This window comes from Oncorhynchus keta, chromosome 28 (assembly GCF_023373465.1).
Source record: "Oncorhynchus keta strain PuntledgeMale-10-30-2019 chromosome 28, Oket_V2, whole genome shotgun sequence".
In the NCBI taxonomy this organism is placed as follows: Eukaryota; Metazoa; Chordata; class Actinopteri; order Salmoniformes; family Salmonidae; genus Oncorhynchus; species Oncorhynchus keta.
In genome coordinates, this window is record NC_068448.1 from 71,215,299 (window position 1) to 71,237,420 (window position 22,122).

The following is a 22,122-nucleotide window of genomic DNA, read 5'->3' on the forward strand; positions in this document are numbered from 1 at the left end:
GACGAAAGTGTACACCATTATTCTGTAGTATCGATGACTATCCAGCTCGCAACACTGTTTCACGTGAGGTCTGAGGTAATTGGTTCCTGAACAACCTGGATCTAAGACTGCATCCAGAATTACAGCTGGTCACGTAAGAGTTTTTACATTACATTATATATATATATTTTAGGAGATTTTTTGTTGTTGTCAGGTACTAATAAGAAATAAACAAAGAGGGGCACCACAGTGGTTGCTTCAGCAACAACGAGGAAAATAAAGGCACAACAACATCAGAACACCTCAGGTTTTCCGTCCGACGCTCCCAGATAGCAATGTTGCTGATATCACATGCTGTTTATATTCAAAAACTTCACCCTTGTCATCATGAACCACAATGTGAGTAATGGTAAGAATAGAGTTGACCTGATATCCGATGCAGAGGAGGCTGGTGGGAGTAGATATAGGAGGACATACCATTCCAGTTATTACAATGAGCAACAAACACATCAAACACATGGAAACAACGCATTTGAGACTCCGTTCAATTGATTAAATTCCAATGAGCCAATCCTCCTATATCTCCTCCCACCAGCCTCCTCTGACCCACTGCACTAAAGCTAAAATATTAATTTGAAAAGACCTGTGTTAAGTCCAGCTCCCATTCCATCTCATCCTGGCCCTAAACTCTCAGATTTAAGACTCAGCTAGAGAGTAGAATCCTTTAAATGGCACCAGAGTAAAAAAAAAACAGACAATGATGAAAAAACGGACTAATACTTGCCTTTCCCATCGTGGCTAAAACTTTAAAACGCCGATTGGTATTGTATAACTCATAACACTGACCAACAAAATAGAAAGAATTAAACCCTTAAGGTAACACTGCACAGCATGTGATGCTCAGTGTGCATCAAGACCACTATTTGGAAAGAAACAGATTTACAATTTGAATTCTAATAGCTCACTTTGCATACCTTGCTCTCCCTACTCATCAAATGCATCCACTTAACTCTTGAAAAAATGGTGGTAAAAAGGTCCTAGCAGGTCAAATTAAGGGCAAAAATGTAAGAAGATTCTCTAGCTTCTCAAATCAAAGTCAAAGGTTACAAATGTTAACAGCAAAGTGAGACAACCTGGTCTCAGAGCATTTCATATTATTCTTTATGTAAAGCCAAGACATACGTTTAGTATATGTTACATTTCGTATGGTAAATTTGTGGATGTCCATTACCCACTTCATATGATCCATTACTAACTACAATTTGTATTATATGTAACGAATTTGCAAAAGGTATATGTTACGAACTTGATGGTGAATGTTAGCTAGTTAGCTAGTTTTGTGGTTCGGGTTAAGTTTCGGAGTTAGGTTAAAGGTTTAGGGGAAGGGTTAGCTAAAAGGGTTGAACTTAGAGGAAGGGTTAGCTAACATGTTAAGTAGTTGCAAAGTAGCTAAAAAGTAGTTAGTTGAAAAGTTGTTAATTAGCTAAAATGATGTGAGATTAAAACTCGCAACCTTTGGGTTGCTAGGCATTCATATTACACGCCCACCCATCCTACTTTCATTGTCTTATGTAACCATACCAAACGTAACATATCATACTAATTTGAGTGTCCATATATACATTTACTATGCTAAAACTAGGTAATGAGACCAGGCTGAGAGAGAATTGGGACACATTACAACCCCCCCAACAAAATATTAAAAAAGAATGATTTTGGTTCCACCTCTTGCAGACTTAGGTACAAGGGATTTGGCTACATGTTTCTCATGATTAAAAGTCTGTGACTGAATAAAAGGTGAAGGCCTATCAAAACTCAACGAACACTATGACCAAGACAATGACTGGGGATCGACAAACCAACCTTCCTCTTAACAACAAAGAGCATTTTTCAACCAGACGTTTTTGTTGGTCACTAGCTCAAGGGCCTATTACAGTATCCATGAGGTCAGAAAGAATATGTAGAACTATTGCTGTAGATATTGCTTACTACATTTTATATCCAAACGGGCAATTTCTTGATCCCGTTACATTTATAGCATTAATACAGTTAAAAACTGTTTTACAATAAGATTCTACATAAAACACTAACCTAATCATTTGACACAGGCATAACCTTGATTTGCTAACAAGGCATTGAAATCAAACCAATAATAGCTCCGTCCTGGTTAATGATGAAATGGTGTGAAGTCAACCCAGAGAAAATAAAAAGTGCTATATGAGTGTGCTTCCTTATTGTTTTCTTGCTCTATAACACAGGGAAAGTGGGGCTCCTTGAACAGTAAGTCCCTTTACACACCCAAATACGTGTTAAAGTTCTCTTAACGACAAAAGCTTAAAATTATGCTAGCTATGATGCTAGCTACTTATTCAAAGCAACTGGGATCGCAGAAATCCGCAGGCCCACGTCAAACACTGGGGTTCATGATGACAAGAGGTTGAAGTCATGAGTCTCTCCATGAGTGCAACTAAAACACACTGAAACCCTCTGCTTATACACACACTTGTAACGCTGCTGAGAGATGTCAAACCTTAACACGTATGGCACAGTGAACAATAACTTATAACAATAGCTCTCCTCTGTAAGGTGTAGGGTTAAGGAGCTGAGGCCGCTGCGGTGCCCCTTGTCAGCCAATGTGTGATGAGATGACGGGGACGAGAATCCGGGGACAATAAACCCCACACCCCCCAAGGTGCTACCAAATCAAACATCAATCAAGAAAATATTATGTTATGCTTTAAAAAGTTAGAATGCCATAAAATCGAGAGAGAAACTAATTTGGAGACACGTTGCTTTGTATAAGGAAATTCAATGGTATCTCTTGGTACTCATTTAGTCTTTTCCGTATAAATGCTTTCTTTTTTTCATCACGGAATGGGATAAGTCATTAAATACATTTTAAAAGTGATGACAAACCCAAGGTACACTATATAGGCAGAAGTATGTGGACACCCATTCAAAACCTGTTACTGATAGGTGTAGAAAATCGAGCACTCCGCCATGCAATCTCCATAAACAAACATTGGCAGTAGAATGGCCTTACTGAAGAGCTTAGTGACTTTTAACCGTGGCACAAATCAGTTCATCAAATTTCTGCTCTGCTAGTGTGAAGTCGAAACACCTAGGAGCAACAACGGCTCAACCGCGAAGTGGGAGGCCACACAAGTTCACAGAATGCGACTGCCGAGTGCTGAAGTGCGTAAAAATCGTCTGTCCTTGGTTACAACACTCACAACCAAACTCCAAACTACCAGCTCCCCGGAAGCAATGTCAGCACAATAACTGTTCGTCAGGAGCTTCATGAAATGGGTTTCCAAGGCCGAGCAGCCACACACAAGCCTAAGATCACCATGAAAAATGCCAAGTGTTGGCTGGAGTGGTGTAAAGCTCGACGTAATTAGACTCTGGAACAGTGGAAACGCGTTTTTTGGAGTGATAAATCACACTTCACAATCTGGCAGTCCGACGGACGAATTTGGGTTTGGTGGATGCCAGGAGAACGCTACCTGCCTGAATGCATAGTACCAACTGTAAAGTTTGGAGGAGGAATAATGGTCTGGGGCTGCTTTTCATGGTTCGGGCTAGGCCCTTTAGTTCCAGTGAAGGGAAATCTTAACGCTACAGCATACAATGACATTCTAGACAATTCTGTGTTTCCAACTTGTGGCAACAGTTTGGGGAAGGCCCTTTCCTGATTCAGTATGACAATGCCCGCATGCACAAAGTGAGGTCTATACAGAAATGGTTTGTTGAGATAGGTGTGGAAGAACTTGACTGGCCTGCACAGAACCCTAACCTCAACTCCGTCGAACACCTTTGAGATTAATTGGAAAACCGACCACACCAATGCTCTTGTGGCTAAATGGAAGCAAATCCCCGCATAGATGTTCCAAAATCTAGTTGAAAGCCTTCCCAGAAGAGTGGAGGCTGTTATAGCAGCAAGGTGGGGACCAACTCCATATTAATGGCCATGATTTTGGAATGAGATGTTTGACGACCCGGTGTCCACATACTTTTGTAGCGTATATCGTGGGGTATGCAAAAATATTACAGGTCAGACACTATGATGGTGGATATTTGTTTTTTGGGAGGAAAAAACAAATACAGGTTCAATGACCCTTCAGGTAACGGAAAGGAAAATACAAGTTGGGAGAAGTTAGCAGATGATGAATAATGCTCAGGTGTCATACTGTATATAGGTAGAATTCTACAACTGTATAGCGCTATTTACAAGATTTTCTTTCATTTATACAACATGAAATGGTACATTTTATCCTCCAAAATTCCTTAATCACAAAAGCCCCCAAAAAAAAAAATCACATTAAAACATACTTACTACAAGTCAACACAACTAACAAAATATATAACAGAACTCATATACATTGAAAAATCTGAGGTATTTCTGGTTTGAGGTGGTCTGTGGTTCATGAACAATATATATATTTTTTTGTGTTTTAGTTTTCTGACTTATTTATACTCGATTTTATTGTTTGTGTTGTTCTCTTTCACATCGGAAGCCTTGTCATCCCCACCAACGTACGTTTAGTTAAATCTACTGAGACTTGTATATGTAATGCACAGGGGGGGGGGGGATGGAACACATATTCATCTTTGAGCTGAAACAGCAGCATTGTAGACATTCACTGTTACATTATGGCATACGGAAATGTTGCGTGTCACTTTTCTCTTCTAATGAACGAGAACGTGTAACCAATCTGAATGAAGTGAAGTTTAAAATTGGTTGTTACGCTTGGTGCCCTGTCGAAAACCTTTCTACAATGCAGGACCTACCCGGTCAAAACTCTAAGTTTGGTCCATGTGTGAAAGAGGTAAATAACGAAGGTACCAGGCAGTGGCGCTTCAACTGTACTCTGCCCTCCCTCTCGACACTAGTGAAGAATATAGGCTTTTGCTGAGGCCTAAGATGGGCCTTCTGTGGATAGTCTAGGTCCTTAGCTCCCAATGTCCAATACACTCACTGAAACAAAATATGAAGAAATAACAGAACAAAAAGACAACAAAAAAAAGGAAACCATTTAACTCATCTTCAGCTGTTTACGGCTGAAACTTTTTTTCATGGTCTTAATTTCCATCCCTCTCCGCTACACATTCAGTCACTCTCACTGCACAAATAGTCACAAGCATACACACACGCATTCATTCTCACACCCGAAATGCATACAAATCTTCACCATGGTCTTGCACCTATTGATGTTTTTGTGGTTTGTTTGGGCACCTTCAATGTTTAGACCATTTTCATCTCAGCTAAAAAGGTTTGAACCATGTCAGAAAAGCCCCTCTCACCAAAGTCTGCCCCCACCCTACCCATCAAAGGCAGCGGATGTGGCTCTCGCTCTACTTTACGGGACGCATTGCGATATCACCTTTAATCATAATCTCCTGCCCCCTTGAGACTGGTTACCTGAGAAGTAGCTCCGTACCAAACAAAATGCACTATCCAGATGCTGTGGGAAGCAAGCCATTTGCTATAGTCAACCCCATTCAGAGTCACCAGTGTGAACATAGCCAAATCCAAAATGAAACGAGTCCAGTTGCCTTCCACTTTTCTCTGTGTTCTAGAGACACCCGTGAGTTCCGAAGGTTTGTATAGCACGCTGTCGGAAAAGGAAAAGTTTTCTGAAAACTAAAATCCCTTGAGGAAGGTTAGTTGTGTGTAAGTCTTAATGTTCATATAAGGTTTTTGCAGCATTGATGTATTGTCCAACATGGTAGATGGTTGCTTAGTTGGTTGGTTTTGTCACAGGCAATCCTGTCCAGAAGACAGAAAGAGGAATAAACTAAACCCAAATAAACGGCTGAGAGCTGAAAACGGTTGAGGTACCTGCACCTTGTCAGCATTCATAAGTCGGCACCTGAATGCACTTTTGAGATGTCAATTTAGTTTATGTAATTATTTTTTCTTGTCCTCTCTTGATAAAAACACAGTAGAGAAGAAGTGTGCTGGTAATATTGATCCGATTGGAAAGAAAATAACAATAAAAATGTAAAAAAAGATGTCAGGATAAAACAGCAGCTGCATTCATGTTTTTTCTTCTTCTGAGATCGGCTGAAGCTGAAGAAGAACAAGACACGGCTGTTTTGTTTGCTTGCATGTTGTCGCTCTGCGTTGGGTGGGTGGGTGGGTGTTGGTAGGACGAGGTTGGGGCTCAGATACTGGACTCTTTGGGTGGCAAGTCCACGTTGGTGACAGAGGTAACCATGGAGACCAAGCAGTCTGAGGTAGGGGGGCTGGTCAGCCGGCGGATCTGCGAGATGCGCTCCTCCACGCAGCCGGCCGAAAGCCGCGCCTCGGCGTCATGGTCCCAGCACTCCTCTATCGTCTCACACATAGACTCTAGGCCCTGCGAGACACATCAGAGGACAGGAACATCTCAGCACTTAACTAACCATCATGTTGCAGGTAGGGTGACATATTGTGGGAAATGTGAATCTAAAACTATACTGCTGTAAGGACATCCCACTATTGACCCACTGCTCTCTGCATTGGAGACAGAGCTGGCATACTCACAGCGTGTTTGAGCCAGCAGTCCTTGAAGACCGGCCTCATCTTTTTGTGGACCACCACCTCCTGTAAGTCCTCCAGGGACGGGTGCTGACCGATCTCCTCCTCAAACGGCAACATGTACTCATCCACTGGGCCTGACCATACAACACAACAGCAACATCTTAGCATGGAACCCCAACAGGCTATGCTACGTCATTACCCACAAGCTATCAACATTCATGTGTACTAATTTGTCAATTACACTGCATTAAACGTTTTCAGCCTGATTCCAATTGACGATAAATCAGCAAGTATGATCCCGTGTGTGCGTTTGGGTGTTAGTGTGTGACTCACCGTCAGCCGCCTTGCAGCGCGACACCAGCTCCCACAGCACCAGGCCCATGGAGTACATGTCTATCCTGAGGAAGGCATCCCGCTGAAAGTTAATGGCCCCTTCCAGGACCTCCGGCGCCATGTAGCGCCTGGTACCCACCTGCACAACGGACAAGACACTGTCAGACTAGGTCCCCTACACGCTCTCACAGACTCACGCACTTCCTTTTCCATGTTGCGTGAGTACATGAGCTTTAAAACAGTGTCTCCATTATGTTTTTTGTTCATAAACTCAGCAAAAAAGAAACGTCCCTTGTTCAGGACCGTCTTTCAAAGATAAATTCGTAAAAATCCAAATAACTTCACAGATCTTCATTGTAAAGGGTTTAAACACTGTTTCCCATGCTTGTTCAATGAACCATAAACAATTAATAAACATGCACCTGTGGAACGGTTGTTAAGACACTAACAGCTTACAGAGGATATGCAATTAATGCCCCAGTTATGAAAACTTAGGACACTAAAGAAGCCTTTCTACTGACTCTGAAAAACACGAAAACGAAAGATGCCCAAAGTGCCTGCTCATCTGCATGAACTTGCCTTAGGCATGCTGCAAGGAGGCATGAGGACTGCAGATGTGGCTAGGGTAATTAATTGCAATGTTCGTACTGTGAGACGCCTAAGACAGTGCTACAGGGAGACAGAACGGACAGCTGATCGTCCTCGCAGTGGCAGACCACGTGTTACAACACCTGCAGATGATCGGTACATTCGTACAGGTAAAGGATGGCAACAACAACTGGCCGAGATACACCAGGAACGAACAATCCCTCCATCAGTGCTGACTTTCCGCAATAGGCTGAGAGAAGCTGGACTGAGGGCTTGTAGGCGTGTTGTAAGGCAGGTCCTCACCAGCAACAACATCGCCTATGGGCACAAACCCACCGTCGCTGGACCAGACAGGTCTGGCAAAAAGTGCTCTTCACTGACGAGCCGCCGTTTTGTCTCGAATTCGGATTAGCATTTATCGTCAAAGGATTGAGCGTTACACCAAGGCCTATACTCGGTGTAACAAGCTTTTTGTCATTGCAGGCAATCTCAACGCTGTGCGTTACAGGGAAGACATCCTCCTCCCTCATGTGGTACCCTTCCTGCAGGCTCATCCTGACATGACCCTCCAGCATGACAATGCCACCAGTCATACTGCACGTTCTGTGCGTGATTTCCTGCAAGACAGGAATGTCAGTGTTCTGCCGTGGGCAGCGAAGAGCCCGGATCTCAATCCCATTGAGCACGTCTGGGACCTGTTGGATCGGAGGGTGAAGGCTAGGGCCATTCACCCCAGAAATGTCCGGGAACTTACAGGTGCCTTGGTGGAAGAGTGGGGTAACATCTCACAGCAAGAACTGGCAAATCTGGTACAGTCCTTCAGGAGGAGATGCACTGCAGTATTTAATGCAGCTGGTGGTCACACCAGATACTGACTGGTACTTTGATTTTGACCCCCCCTTTGTTCAGGGACACATTCAATTTCTGTTAGTTACATGTCTGTGGAACTTGTACAGTTTGTCTCAGTTGTTGAATCTTATGTTCATATTTACACATTACATTTGCTGAAAGGACATTTCTTTTTTTCCCTGAGTTTAGTTCGTAAAGCAGTTAAAGCAGTGTCTCCATGATGTTCTTTGTTCATAGTTAATATGATCTTTAAAGCAAGATAATGGTCTATGTTCATAGATAGTAGGATCGATTTACTTGTCAGAAATAGCTCACTGATTCCTGTTTATGGATGAAAAGTAGTTAACTAAAATCGGGAACGGGGCGCCATTTGGGCCAGACTGATGGTGACTCACTCACCTGGCCATGAGTGTCCCCTGGGGGCTTGCCCGGCTCGAACCGCACCGCCAGCCCAAAGTCTCCGATGATGGCCGTCAGGTCCGTACGCAGCATCACGTTCTTACTCTTGAAGTCCCTGGAGGGGAGAAGGAAAAGAGGACGGGGGACGGGGGGGGGTCAGTGATGGTGGGGAGAAGGAAAAGAGGACGGGGGGACGGGGGGTCAGTGATGGTGTAGAGCAGGGCTATTGAACGACACAGCAGCCGGGCTATTGAACTATATGGCTCGAGGGCAAAACTGGGTCATGTTTAGTAGGGCACAACGTAGGAAAAACTGTTGCGGCAGAAAACAGAACTGCGTTTTCTTATCAGACAAGTTCAGGTATTACCTCCCCATTTCAAAACGTTGCCTGCCCACTGAACAAGACCCTGGTTTTCTTTTCTACCAGTTCAATTAACATCAGTGATTGGCCTGCGAGTTTCCTTGCCTGGTGTCCTGAAAAGGACCATATAGTATTTCATTGAATAACCCTGGCTTAGAGAGAGATAGGATTGGCCCCACAACTGGTTTGGGATCAGTTGGCCCTTTGTCATGATCGGTCTTATCATGAACTACACACAAATAAAGAAGAAAGACCCGCTGCCCACAGGGACGGTCCTGTCTAGACTTATAGCACAGTTTAAATCAGAACTGAGAGACACAGGGAACGGTCCTGTCTAGACTTATAGCACAGTTTAAATCAGAACTGAGAGACACAGGGAACGGTCCTGTCTAGACTTATAGCACAGTTTAAATCAGAACCGAGAGACACCGGGAACGGTCCTGTCTAGACTTATAGCACAGTTTAAATCAGAACTGAGAGACACAGGGAACGGTCCTGTCTAGACTTATAGCTTAGTTTAAATCAGAACTGAGAGACACAGGGAACGGTCCTGTCTAGACTTATAGCACAGTTTAAATCAGAACTGAGAGACACAGGGAACGGTCCTGTCTAGACTTATAGCACGGTTTAAATCAGAACTGAGAGACACAGAATGGTCCTGTCTAGACTTATAGCACAGTTTAAATCAGAACTGAGAGACCCGATGTAAACAGGGAACGGTCCTGTCTAGACTTATAGCACAGTTTAAATCAGAACTGAGAGACACAGAACGGTCCTGTCTAGACTTTTAGCACAGTTTAAATCAGAACTGAGAGACCCGCTGCAAACAGGGAACGGTCCTGTCTAGACTTATAGCACAGTTTAAATCAGAACTGAGAGACACAGGGAACGGTCCTGTCTAGACTTATAGCAGTTTAAATCAGAACTGAGAGACACAGGGAACGGTCCTGTCTAGACTTATAGCACAGTTTAAATCAGACATGAGAGACACAGGGAACGGTCCTGTCTAGACTTATACTGAATGTTGAAAGTGTTTTCCCAATGGCATAAAGTGTAAACAATTTTGATTTCCTGCGGTCAAATAAAATTGCAGTCAAGAGGTTTGAGTGGTGTTAAAAGATAAGATGCCCTCAAGAATAGATCTCTCCGGATTGTACGACACAGGGGCCCGCAGAGTGAACAAAAATGTGAACAAAAATGTAGCATAATCATTGCTACGGTATAGGATTACCTTAACTTATCAAATAGGTCATTGAGAAATCAGAAACGCTGCTCAAACCAGACCCCAAGTCTAATGTCTCGCATTCTCTCTCACACAAACCAGTGCTGACCTCGTGTGCCCTTACCTGTGAGCAATGGCCGGTTTGGGTCCCTCTCCTTTGTAGCGAGGAACATCCTCGTGCAGGTAGGCCAGCCCGCAGGCCATGGTCTCAGAGATGTGACACAGCTCAGTCCAGCTGATCGCGTTCCCCTTCAGATAGTCTGTCAGGGAGCCCTGGAGTATACACACAGGCAGACACAGACAGAACAAGAGAGAGCGAGAGAGTGCGAAAGAGAAAGGAAGCACGAGAGAGAGAAAAAAAGAAAGTGAGAAGTGGAGCTGTTAACAACAAGATAAAGTAAGACATCCCGAGAGCACACTAAATAACTTTTCAATGATTGAACTGGGGAAAATATAAGTATTTGACCGCAGAGACAGGGTTGCTATCATTCATACATAGTTTATTGTCCGAGATCAATGAAGGCCAGCCACTGAGGCCTGTCAAATCGAGTGCTATTAAACTGTAGCAAAACAACGTTTGCGGAATTGAAAATTCAACAGCGAGGGAAATAAAAAGGCAATACCTCTCGGGTAGGGGATGGGCATAGTTATTTGAATAGCCAAACAACCAAAAGGTCAAAGGGTCTATATATAGTATACAGTACCAGTGAAAAGCTTGGACGCCACTACTCATTCCAAGTTTTTTTTTAAACAATGTTTTTCTACATAGTAGAATAGAAGTGAAGACATCAAAACTATGACATAACACATATGGAATCATGAAGTAAAAATATTTTATATTTGAGATTCTTCAAAGTAGCCACCCTTGATAACAGCTTTGCTGTTGGGATTCTCTCAACCAGCTTCATGATCTTTTGTCACCTGGAATGCATTTAAATGAACAGGTGTGCCTTGTGAAAAGTACATTTTCTTTCCTTCTTAATATGTTTGAGCCAATCAGTTGTGTTGTGACAAGGTAGAGGTGGTATAAAGAAGATAGCCCTATTTTTTAAAAGACCAAGTCCAAATTATGGAAAGAACAGCTCAAATAAGCAAAGAGAAACGACAGGCCATCATTACTTTAAGACATGAAGGTCAGTCAATGCGGAACATTTCAAGGACTTTGAACGTTTCTTCAAGTGCAGTTGTAAAAACCCATTAAGTGCTATGCTGAAACGGTCTCTCATGAGGACCACCACAGGAATGAAAACCCAGAGTTACCTCTGCTGCAGATAAGTCCATTTGAGGTAACAGACTCAGAAATTGAAGGCCAAATAAATGCTTCACAGAGTTCAAGTAACAGAAACATCTCAACATCAACCCTTCAGAGAAGATAGCGTGAATCAGGCCTTCATGGTCGAATTGCTGCAAAGAAACCACTACTAAAAGACACCGTTATTAAGAAGTAGAGACTTGCTTGGGCCAAGAAACACGAGCAATGGACATTGGACCAGTGGAAATCTGCCATTTGGTCATATGAGTCGCATAGTAGGTGAACAGATGATCTCCGCACATGTGATTCCCATTGTGAAGCATGGAGGAGGTGGTGTGGAGGTACTTTGCTGGTGACACTGTCTGATTTATTTAGAATTTGAGGCACACTTAACCATCATGGCTACTACAGCATTCTGCAGCGATACGCCATCCCATCTGGTTTGCGCTTCGTGGGACTATCATTTGTTTTTCAACAGGACAATGACACAAGACACACCTCCAGGCTGTGTAAGGGCTATTTAACCAAGAAGGAGAGTGATGGAGTGCTGCTTCAGATGACCTGGCCGCCACAATCACCCAACCTCAACCCAATTGAGATGGTTTTGAATGAGTTGGACCACAGAGTGAAGGAAAAGCAGCCAACAAGTGCTCAGCATATGTGGGAACTCCTTCAAGACTGTTGGAAAAGCATTCCAGGTGAAGCTGGTTGAGAGAATGCCAAAAGTGTGCAAATCTGTCAAGTCAACGGGTAGCTACTTTGAAGAATCTAAAAAATATATTTTGAATTGTTTTCCACTTTTCCCACTTACTACATGATTCCATGTGTTATATCATAGTTTTGATATCTTCACTATTATTCTGCAACGTAGAAAAAAGTACAAATATAGAAAACCCCTTGAATGAGTAGGTGTTCTAAAACTTTTGACCGGTAGAGTGAGTGTGGTTTATATAAACTCAGCACCCTGTCTTTCAAAGACAATTCGTAAAAATCGAATTAACTTCACAGATCTTCATTCTAAAGGGTTTAAACACTGTTTCACATGCATGTTCAATGAACCATAAACAATTAAGGAACATGCACCTGTGGAACAGTCGTTAGGACACTAACAGCTTACAGATGGTAGGCAATTAAGGTCACAGTTATGAAAACTTAGGACACTAAAGAGGCCTTTCTACTGACTCTGAAAAACACAAAAGAAAGATGCCCTGCTCATCTGCGTGAACGTGCCTTAGGCATGCTGCAAGGAGGCATGAGGACTGCAGATGTGGCCAGGGCAAGAAATTGCAATGTCCGTACTGTGAGACGCCTAAGACAGCGCTACAGGGAGACAGGACCGACAGCTGATCGTCCTCGCAGTGGCAGACCATGTGTAACAACACCTGCACAGGATCGGCACACCGAAACAGCATCGACAGGTACAGGAAGGCAATAACAATTGCCCGAGCTACACCAGGAACGCACAATCTCTCCATCAGTGCTCAGACTGTCCGCAATAGGCGGAGAGAGGCTGGACTGAGGGCTTGTAGGCCTATTGTAAGGCAGATCCTCACCAGACATCACCGGCAACAACATCGCCTATGGGGACAAACCCACCGTCGCTGGACCAGACAGGACTTTCAAAAGGTTGGATTCGCATTTATCATCAAAGGAATGAGCGTTACACCGAGGCCTGTACTCTGGAGCGGGATCAATTTGGAGGTGGAGGGTCCGTCATAGTCTGGGGCGGTGTGTCACAGCATCATCGGACTGAGCTTGTTGTCATTGCAGGCAATCTCAACGCTGTGCGTTACAGGGAATACATCCTCCTCCCTCATGTGGTACCCTTCCTGCAGGCTCATCTTGACATGACCATCCAGCATGACAATGCCACCAGCCATACTGCTCGTTCTGTGCGTGATTTCCTGCTGGACAGGAATCTCAGTGTTCTGCCATGGCCAGCGAAGAGCCCGGATCTCAATCCCATTGAGCACGTCTGGAACCGGTTGGATCGGAGGGTGAGGGCTAGGGCCATTCCCCCCAGAAATGTACGGGAACTTGCAGGTGCCTTGGTGGAAGAGTGGGGTAACAGCAAGTAACAGGTAATCTCACAGCAAGAACTGGCAAATCTGGTGCAGTCCATGAGGAGGAGATGCACTGCAGTACTTAATGCAGCTGGTGGCCACACCAGATACTGACTGTTAGTTTTGATTTTGATCACCCCTTTGTTCAGGGACACATTATTCAATTTCTGTTAGTCACATGTCTGTGGAACTTGTTCAGTTTGTGTCTCAGTTTATGTCTCATACACACATGCCTATTTTAATGGCAAGGCTTAGGGTACACCATGACATTCAACATTTGTATACATTTTTTTTTTTTTTCTGAGTGCGCCCCATAAAAAAGTAGTGCCCGGTAACCTACACACATTTCATGCCTGTAGCTTGTTGTTATTGTCAGTCAATGACAGTGGCGCTACAGTCAGAGGCTACATGTGTAGAAAGTGAAGTGGGAGATTTCAAATCAACGCAAACTGGAATTTCAATCACGGAATTAAGTTGGCTAAATGAGAAGGAGTAGGCTGCAATGATCAATCAACAGGTAGGCTGTTGTTTAAGATGAATGGAGTTGTTGTAGACAAGGAGCGCAGCAAAATAGCCACAATTAGCCTTGTTAGCTAGCTAGCTGGCCAGCTTTGCTGGCTAGTGTAGCTAGATAGCTTCTTTATATCAATTTGATGCAGTCAAGCCAGACCAGATGAGATGTTAGAGAACCTAGCGCCTTAACACCTCTCCCTCCACCCCCGTTTCCCTACTCCTCCTCCTCACCCTGTGGTGGAACTCAGAGATGAGCCACAGCTCCATCTCCAGGTTGGTCCCGCGCTTCTCGGCCGCAATGTAGCGCAGCAGGTTCTCGTGCTTCATCCCCGGCGTGAGGAACACGTCCCGCTCATTCATCCACGACTGCTTATCCTGTGGGAGGACACACAAACGTTACATCAACGCTTCAGAGGGTACACAAACAGAGGGAACATTACATCAACGCTTCAGAGGGTACACAAACAGAGGGAACATTACATCAACGCTTCAGCCACTTACCTGAATGGGGAAGACCTTGACAGCCACGTATTCGTTCATCATCTGGGCCTTCCACACGCAGCCGAAGCGCCCCCTTGCCTTGATCTCCAGCAACTGCAGGGGTTTGAGCCCCACCAGGGGGGAAGGAGGGGGAACTAGGCCAGGATCCTGATAGATAAATAGTTCAGGTCAGTACAGGTAAACCCTGGGACATTACATTCAACAAGCCTATGAGCCAACAAGCCAACAAGCCTACATTCAACAAGCCTATGAGCACAGAGTGCGGCTCACAACACACTTACGACTTCTATAATACTCTGTTGCAAAACAGTTTAACTTTAAGAAAAACAAATAAGCCCAAGATTCTACACATGCTAAAGACTAACACTAATATACTACCAGCAATATACTAACAGTCCTATAGGGGGGACCTATATCACAGTGGTCCTATAGGGGGGGACCTATATCACAGTGGTCCTATAGGAGGGACCTATATCACAGGGCAGTGGTCCTATAGGGGGGACCTGTATCACAGGGCAGTGGTCCTATAGGGGGGACCTGTATCACAGGGCAGTGGTCCTACAGGGGGGACCTGTATCACAGGGCAGTGGTCCTATAGGGGGGACCTGTATCACAGGGCAGTGGTCCTATAGGGGGGACCTGTATCACAGGGCAGTGGTCCTACAGGGGGGACCTGTATCACAGGGCAGTGGTCCTATAGGGGGGACCTGTATCACAGGGCAGTGGTCCTATAGGGGGGACCTGTATCACAGGGCAGTGGTCCTATAGGGGGGACCTGTATCACAGGGCAGTGGTCCTATAGGGGGGACCTGTATCACAGGGCAGTGGTCCTATAGGGGGGACCTGTATCACAGGGCAGTGGTCCTACAGGGGGGACCTGTATCACAGGGCAGTGGTCCTACAGGGGGGACCTGTATCACAGGGCAGTGGTCCTATAAGGGGGACCTGTATCACAGGGCAGTGGTCCTATAGGAGGGACCTATATCACAGGGCAGTGGTCCTATAGGAGGGACCTATATCACAGGGCAGTGGTCCTATAGGAGGGACCTATATCACAGGGCAGTGGTCCTATAGGGGGGACCTGTATCACAGGGAAGTGGTCCTATAGGAGGGACCTATATCACAGGGCAGTGGTCCTATAGGGGGGACCTGTATCACAGGGCAGTGGTCCTATAGGAGGGACCTATATCACAGGGCAGTGGTCCTATAGGAGGGACCTATATCACAGGGCAGTGGTCCTATAGGAGGGACCTATATCACAGTGCAGTGGCAGCCGACTACCTCTAGATGGCGGTGGTCATCTAGAAGCACGGTAGCTTAGGGGCTGCTAACAAGATAGCCTCCGAAGAAGAAGGGATAAAAGAGCGAGGAAGTGAAAGAATAGGAGTGAAAAACCACAAACAGGAAAGAGGTGGAACCACATAAGATAATTCAACAGCTACATATCTCTACAGACAGAGAGAGCCAATACCACTGACAGACAGGAGGACCACAATGGACATAAGTGTTGAGTTTGTGTTTTTAACCCTCAATGACTTTTTTGTGTGTAGTATTGATGTACTTGGCTGAAGTAAGTCGGCACGCATTTTAAATGTTTCAAATAAATTCATTAATTCAAAGACGAGTACAGAAGAGCGACGGGAAGCAAAACTGAACGAGACAGAGCGAAGGAGATGGTCGGGGGAAACTGTCCGACCTCGTTGATGTCCACGTGGCCATAGGGTGGTTTGCGGTGGCGGTACATCCAGAAGGCCAGCAGCAGGGCCATGGAGAGCATGGTGATAGGCAGCAGTGAGTAGACCAGCACATTGAGTAGGGTGGGCGTGGGGGGAGGCGGCTTGATCACTGGAGGGACAGAGAGAGGGACAGAGAGAACACAGTGTTACCGAGAGGAGCGGGAGAACAGTAATAGGTAGCTACAGTATTAGCAAGGTAAAGTATTAGGTAGCTACAGTATTAGCTACGTAAAGTATTAGGTAGGTACAGTATTAGCTAGGTAAAGTATTAGGTAGGTACAGTATTAGCTAGGTACAGGATTAGGTAGGTACGGTATTAGGAAAGGTATATGAATAGGTAGGTACAGTATTAGGTAGGTATATGAATAGGTAGGTACAGTATTAGGTAGGTATATGAATAGGTTGGTACAGTATTAGGTAGGTATATGAATAGGTAGGTACAGTATTAGGTAGGTACATTATTGGGTAGGTACAGTATTGGGTAGGTATATGAATAGGTAGGTATAGTATTGGGTAGGTACAGTATTGGGTAGGTATATGAATAGGTAGGTACAGTATTAGGTAGGTATATGAATAGGTAGGTACAGTATTAGGTAGGTATATGAATAGGTAGGTACAGTATTAGGTAGGTATATGAATAGGTTGGTACAGTATTAGGTAGGTATATGAATAGGTAGGTACAGTATTAGGTAGGTATATGAATAGGTTGGTACAGTATTAGGTAGGTATATGAATAGGTAGGTACAGTATTAGGTAGGTATATGAATAGGTTGGTACAGTATTAGGTAGGTACATTAATGGGTAGGTACAGTATTGGGTAGGTATATGAATAGGTAGGTACAGTATTGGGTAGGTACAGTATTGGGTAGGTACAGTATTGGGTAGGTATATGAATAGGTAGGTATAGTATTGGGTAGGTACAGTATTGGGTAGGTACAGTATTGGGTAGGTATATGAATAGGTAGGTATAGTATTGGGTAGGTACAGTATTGGGTAGGTACAGTATTAGGCAGGTACAGTATTAGGCAGGTATATGAATAGGTAGGTACAGTATTAGGTAGGTATATGAATAGGTAGGTACAGTATTAGCTAGGTACATGAATAGGTATGTACAGTATTAGGTCGGTATATGAATAGGTAGCTACAGTATTAGGTAGGTGCATGAATAGGTATGTACAGTATTAGGTAGGTATATGAATAGGTATGTACAGTATTAGGTAGGTATATGAATAGGTAGGTACAGTATTAGGTAGGTATATGAATAGGTAGGTACAGTATTGGGTAGGTACATGAATAAGTAGGTGCAGTCTTAGGCAGGTGCAGTCTTAGGCAGGTGCAGTCTTAGGCAGGTGCAGTCTTAGGCAGGTGCAGTCTTAGGCAGGTGCAGTCTGCACGCAGGTGCAGTCTGCACGCAGGTGCAGTCTGCACGCAGGTGCAGTCTGCACGCAGGTGCAGTCTTAGGCAGGTGCAGTCTTAGGCAGGTGCAGTCTTAGGCAGGTGCAGTCTTAGGCAGGTGCAGTCTTAGGCAGGTGCAGTCTTAGGCAGGTGCAGTCTTAGGCAGGTGCAGTCTTAGGCAGGTGCAGTCTTAGGCAGGTGCAGTCTTAGGCAGGTGCAGTCTGCACGCAGGTGCAGTCTGCACGCAGGTGCAGTCTGCACGCAGGTGCAGTCTTAGGCAGGTGCAGTCTTAGGCAGGTGCAGTCTTAGGCAGGTGCAGTCTTAGGCAGGTGCAGTCTTAGGCAGGTGCAGTCTTAGGCAGGTGCAGTCTTAGGCAGGTGCAGTCTTAGGCAGGTGCAGTCTTAGGCAGGTGCAGTCTTAGGCAGGTGCAGTCTTAGGCAGGTGCAGTCTTAGGCAGGTGCAGTCTTAGGCAGGTGCAGTCTTAGGCAGGTACAGTCTTAGGCAGGTACAGTCTTAGGCAGGTATATGAATAGGTAGGTACAGTATTAGACAGGTACAGTATTAGACAGGTATAGTATTAGGCAGGTAGAGTATTAGGTAGGTACAGTATTAGGCAGGTATATGAATAGGCAGGTACAGTATTAGGCAGGTACAGTATTAGGCAGGTACAGTATTAGGCAGGTACAGTATTAGGCAGGTACATGAATAGGCAGGTACATGAATAGGCAGGTACATGAATAGGCAGGTACAGTATTAGGCAGGTACAGTATTAGGCAGGTACAGTATTAGGCAGGTACAGTATTAGGTAGGTATATGAATAGGTAGGTACAGTATTAGGCAGGTATATGATTAGGCAGGTACAGTATTAGGCAGGTACAGTATTAGGCAGGTATATGAATAGGCAGGTACAGTATTAGGTAGGTATATGAATAGGCAGGTACAGTATTAGGTAGGTATATGAATAGGTAGGTACAGTATTATGCAGGTATATGATTAGGCAGGTACAGTATAAGGCAGGTACAGTATTAGGCAGGTATATGAATAGGCAGGTACAGTATTAGGTAGGTATATGAATAGGTAGGTACAGTATTAGGCAGGTATATGAATAGGTAGGTACAGTATTAGGTAGGTACATTATTAGGTAGGTACAGTATTAGGTAGGTATATGAATATGTAGGTACATTATTAGGTAGGTACAGTATTAGGTAGGTACAGTATTAGGTAGGTATATGAATATGTCGGTACATTATTAGGTAGGTACAGTATTAGGTAGGTACAGTATTAGGTAGGTATATGAATATGTCGGTACATTATTAAGTAGGTACAGTATTAGGTAGGTATATGAATAGGTAGGTACAGTATTATGCAGGTACAGTATTAGGCAGGTATATGAATAGGTAGGTACATTATTAGGTAGGTATATGAATATGTAGGTACATTATTAGGTAGGTACAGTATTAGGTAGGTACAGTATTAGGTAGGTATATGAATATGTCGGTACATTATTAAGTAGGTACAGTATTAGGTAGGTATATGAATAGGTAGGTACAGTATTATGCAGGTACAGTACTAGGCAAGTACAGTACTAGGCAGGTACAGTCTTAGGCAGGTACAGTCTCAGGCAGGTACAGTCTTAGGCAGGTACAGTCTTAGGCAGGTACAGTCTTAGGCAGGTACATGAATAGGTAGGTACAGTATTAGCTAGGTACAGTATTAGGCAGGTACAGTATTAGGCAGGTACAGTATTAGGCAGGTACAGTATTAGGCAGGTACAGTATTAGGCAGGTACATGAATAGGCAGGTACAGTATTAGGCAGGTACAGTATTAGGCAGGTACAGTATTAGGCAAGTACAGTATTAGGCAGGTACAGTATTAGGCAGGTACAGTATTAGGCAGGTACAGTATTAGGCAGGTACAGTATTAGGCAGGTACAGTATTAGGCAGGTACAGTATTAGGCAGGTACAGTATTAGGCAGGTACAGTATTAGGCAGGTATATGAATAGGTAGGTACAGTATTAGGTAGGTACAGTATTAGGTAGGTATATGAATAGGTAGGTACAGTATTAGGTAGGTACAGTATTAGGTAGGTATATGAATAGGTAGGTATATGAATAGGTAGGTACAGTATTAGGTAGGTACAGTATTAGGTCGGTACAGTATTACGTAGGTACAGTATTAGGTCGGTACAGTATTACGTAGGTACAGTATTAGGTAGGTACAGTATTAGGTAGGTACAGTATTAGGTAGGTACATGAATAGGTAGGTACAGTATTAGGTAGGTATATGAAGAGGTAGGTACAGTATTGGGTAGGTATATGAATAGGTAGGTACAGTATTAGGCAGGTACAGTATTAGGTAGGTACAGGATTAGGCAGGTACAGTATTAGGCAGGTACAGTATTAGGCAGGTATATGAATAGGTAGGTACAGTATTAGGTAGGTACATGAATAGGTAGGTACAGTATTAGGTAGGTACATGAATAGGTAGGTACAGTATTAGATAGGTATATGAATAGTTAGGTACAGTATTAGGTAGGTATATGAATAGGTAGGTACAGTATTAGGCAGGTATATGAATAGGTAGGTACAGTATTAGGTAGGTATATGAATAGGTAGGTACAGTATTAGGCAGGTATATGAATAGGTAGGTACAGTATTAGGTCGGTATATGAATAGGTAGGTACAGTATTAGGTCGGTATATGAATAGGTATGTACAGTATTAGGTAGGTATATGAATAGGTATGTACAGTATTAGGTAGGTATATGAATAGGTATGTACAGTATTAGGTAGGTATATGAATAGGTAGGTACAGTATTAGGCAGGTATATGAATAGGTAGGTACAGTATTAGGTAGGTATATGAATAGGTAGGTACAGTATTAGGTAGGTGCATGAATAGGTATGTACAGTATTAGGTAGGTATATGAATAGGTAGGTACAGTATTAGGCAGGTATATGAATAGGTAGGTACAGTATTAGGCAGGTGCATGAATAGGTATGTACAGTATTAGGCAGGTATATGAATAGGTATGTACAGTATTAGGTCGGTATATGAATAGGTAGCTACAGTATTAGGTAGGTGCATGAATAGGTATGTACAGTATTAGGTAGGTATATGAATAGGTAGGTACAGTATTAGGTAGGTATATGAATAGGTAGGTACAGTATTAGGTAGGTATATGAATAGGTAGGTACAGTATTGGGTAGGTACATGAATAAGTAGGTGCAGTCTTAGGCAGGTGCAGTCTTAGGCAGGTGCAGTCTTAGGCAGGTGCAGTCTTAGGCAGGTGCAGTCTTAGGCAGGTGCAGTCTTAGGCAGGTGCAGTCTTAGGCAGGTGCAGTCTGCACGCAGGTGCAGTCTATTAGGTGCAGTCTGTACGCAGGTGCAGTCTGCACGCAGGTACAGTCTTAGGCAGGTGCAGTCTTAGGCAGGTGCAGTCTTAGGCAGGTGCAGTCTTAGGCAGGTGCAGTCTTAGGCAGGTACAGTCTTAGGCAGGTGCAGTCTTAGGCAGGTGCAGTCTTACAGGCAGGTGCAGTCTTAGGCAGGTGCAGTCTTAGGCAGGTGCAGTCTTAGGCAGGTACAGTCTTAGGCAGGTATATGAATAGGTAGGTACAGTATTAGCTAGGTACAGTATTAGACAGGTATAGTATTAGGCAGGTAGAGTATTAGGCAGGTACAGTATTAGGCAGGTATATGAATAGGCAGGTACAGTATTAGGCAGGTACAGTATTAGGCAGGTACATGAATAGGCAGGTACATGAATAGGCAGGTACAGTATTAGGCAGGTACAGTATTAGGCAGGTACAGTATTAGGCAGGTACAGTATTAGGTAGGTATATGAATAGGTAGGTACAGTATTAGGCAGGTATATGATTAGGCAGGTACAGTATTAGGCAGGTACAGTATTAGGCAGGTATATGAATAGGCAGGTACAGTATTAGGTAGGTATATGAATAGGCAGGTACAGTATTAGGTAGGTATATGAATAGGTAGGTACAGTATTATGCAGGTATATGATTAGGCAGGTACAGTATAAGGCAGGTACAGTATTAGGCAGGTATATGAATAGGCAGGTACAGTATTAGGTAGGTATATGAATAGGTAGGTACAGTATTAGGCAGGTATATGAATAGGTAGGTACAGTATTAGGTAGGTACATTATTAGGTAGGTACAGTATTAGGTAGGTATATGAATATGTAGGTACATTATTAGGTAGGTACAGTATTAGGTAGGTACAGTATTAGGTAGGTATATGAATATGTCGGTACATTATTAGGTAGGTACAGTATTAGGTAGGTATATGAATATGTCGGTACATTATTAAGTAGGTACAGTATTAGGTAGGTATATGAATAGGTAGGTACAGTATTATGCAGGTACAGTATTAGGCAGGTATATGAA

General features: G+C 43.8%; 1 protein-coding gene across 1 annotated transcript in view; it reads right to left on the reverse strand.

The window, feature by feature from the left end:
• Window positions 1–4,306: 4,306 nt before the first annotated feature.
• The window catches only part of LOC118361196 (activin receptor type-2B), a 71,438-nt gene continuing 53,622 nt past the window's right edge, over window positions 4,307–22,122 (reverse strand). Inside the window, exons 4-11 of the mRNA XM_052483778.1 lie at window positions 16,283–16,431; window positions 14,587–14,733; window positions 14,317–14,460; window positions 10,382–10,530; window positions 8,675–8,789; window positions 6,839–6,977; window positions 6,509–6,639; window positions 4,307–6,341 (exon numbers count right to left, since the gene is read on the reverse strand). Coding sequence (XP_052339738.1) covers window positions 6,147–6,341; window positions 6,509–6,639; window positions 6,839–6,977; window positions 8,675–8,789; window positions 10,382–10,530; window positions 14,317–14,460; window positions 14,587–14,733; window positions 16,283–16,431 — 1,169 coding nt within the window. The 3' untranslated portion in view covers window positions 4,307–6,146. The remainder of the gene's footprint in view (window positions 6,342–6,508; window positions 6,640–6,838; window positions 6,978–8,674; window positions 8,790–10,381; window positions 10,531–14,316; window positions 14,461–14,586; window positions 14,734–16,282; window positions 16,432–22,122) is intronic.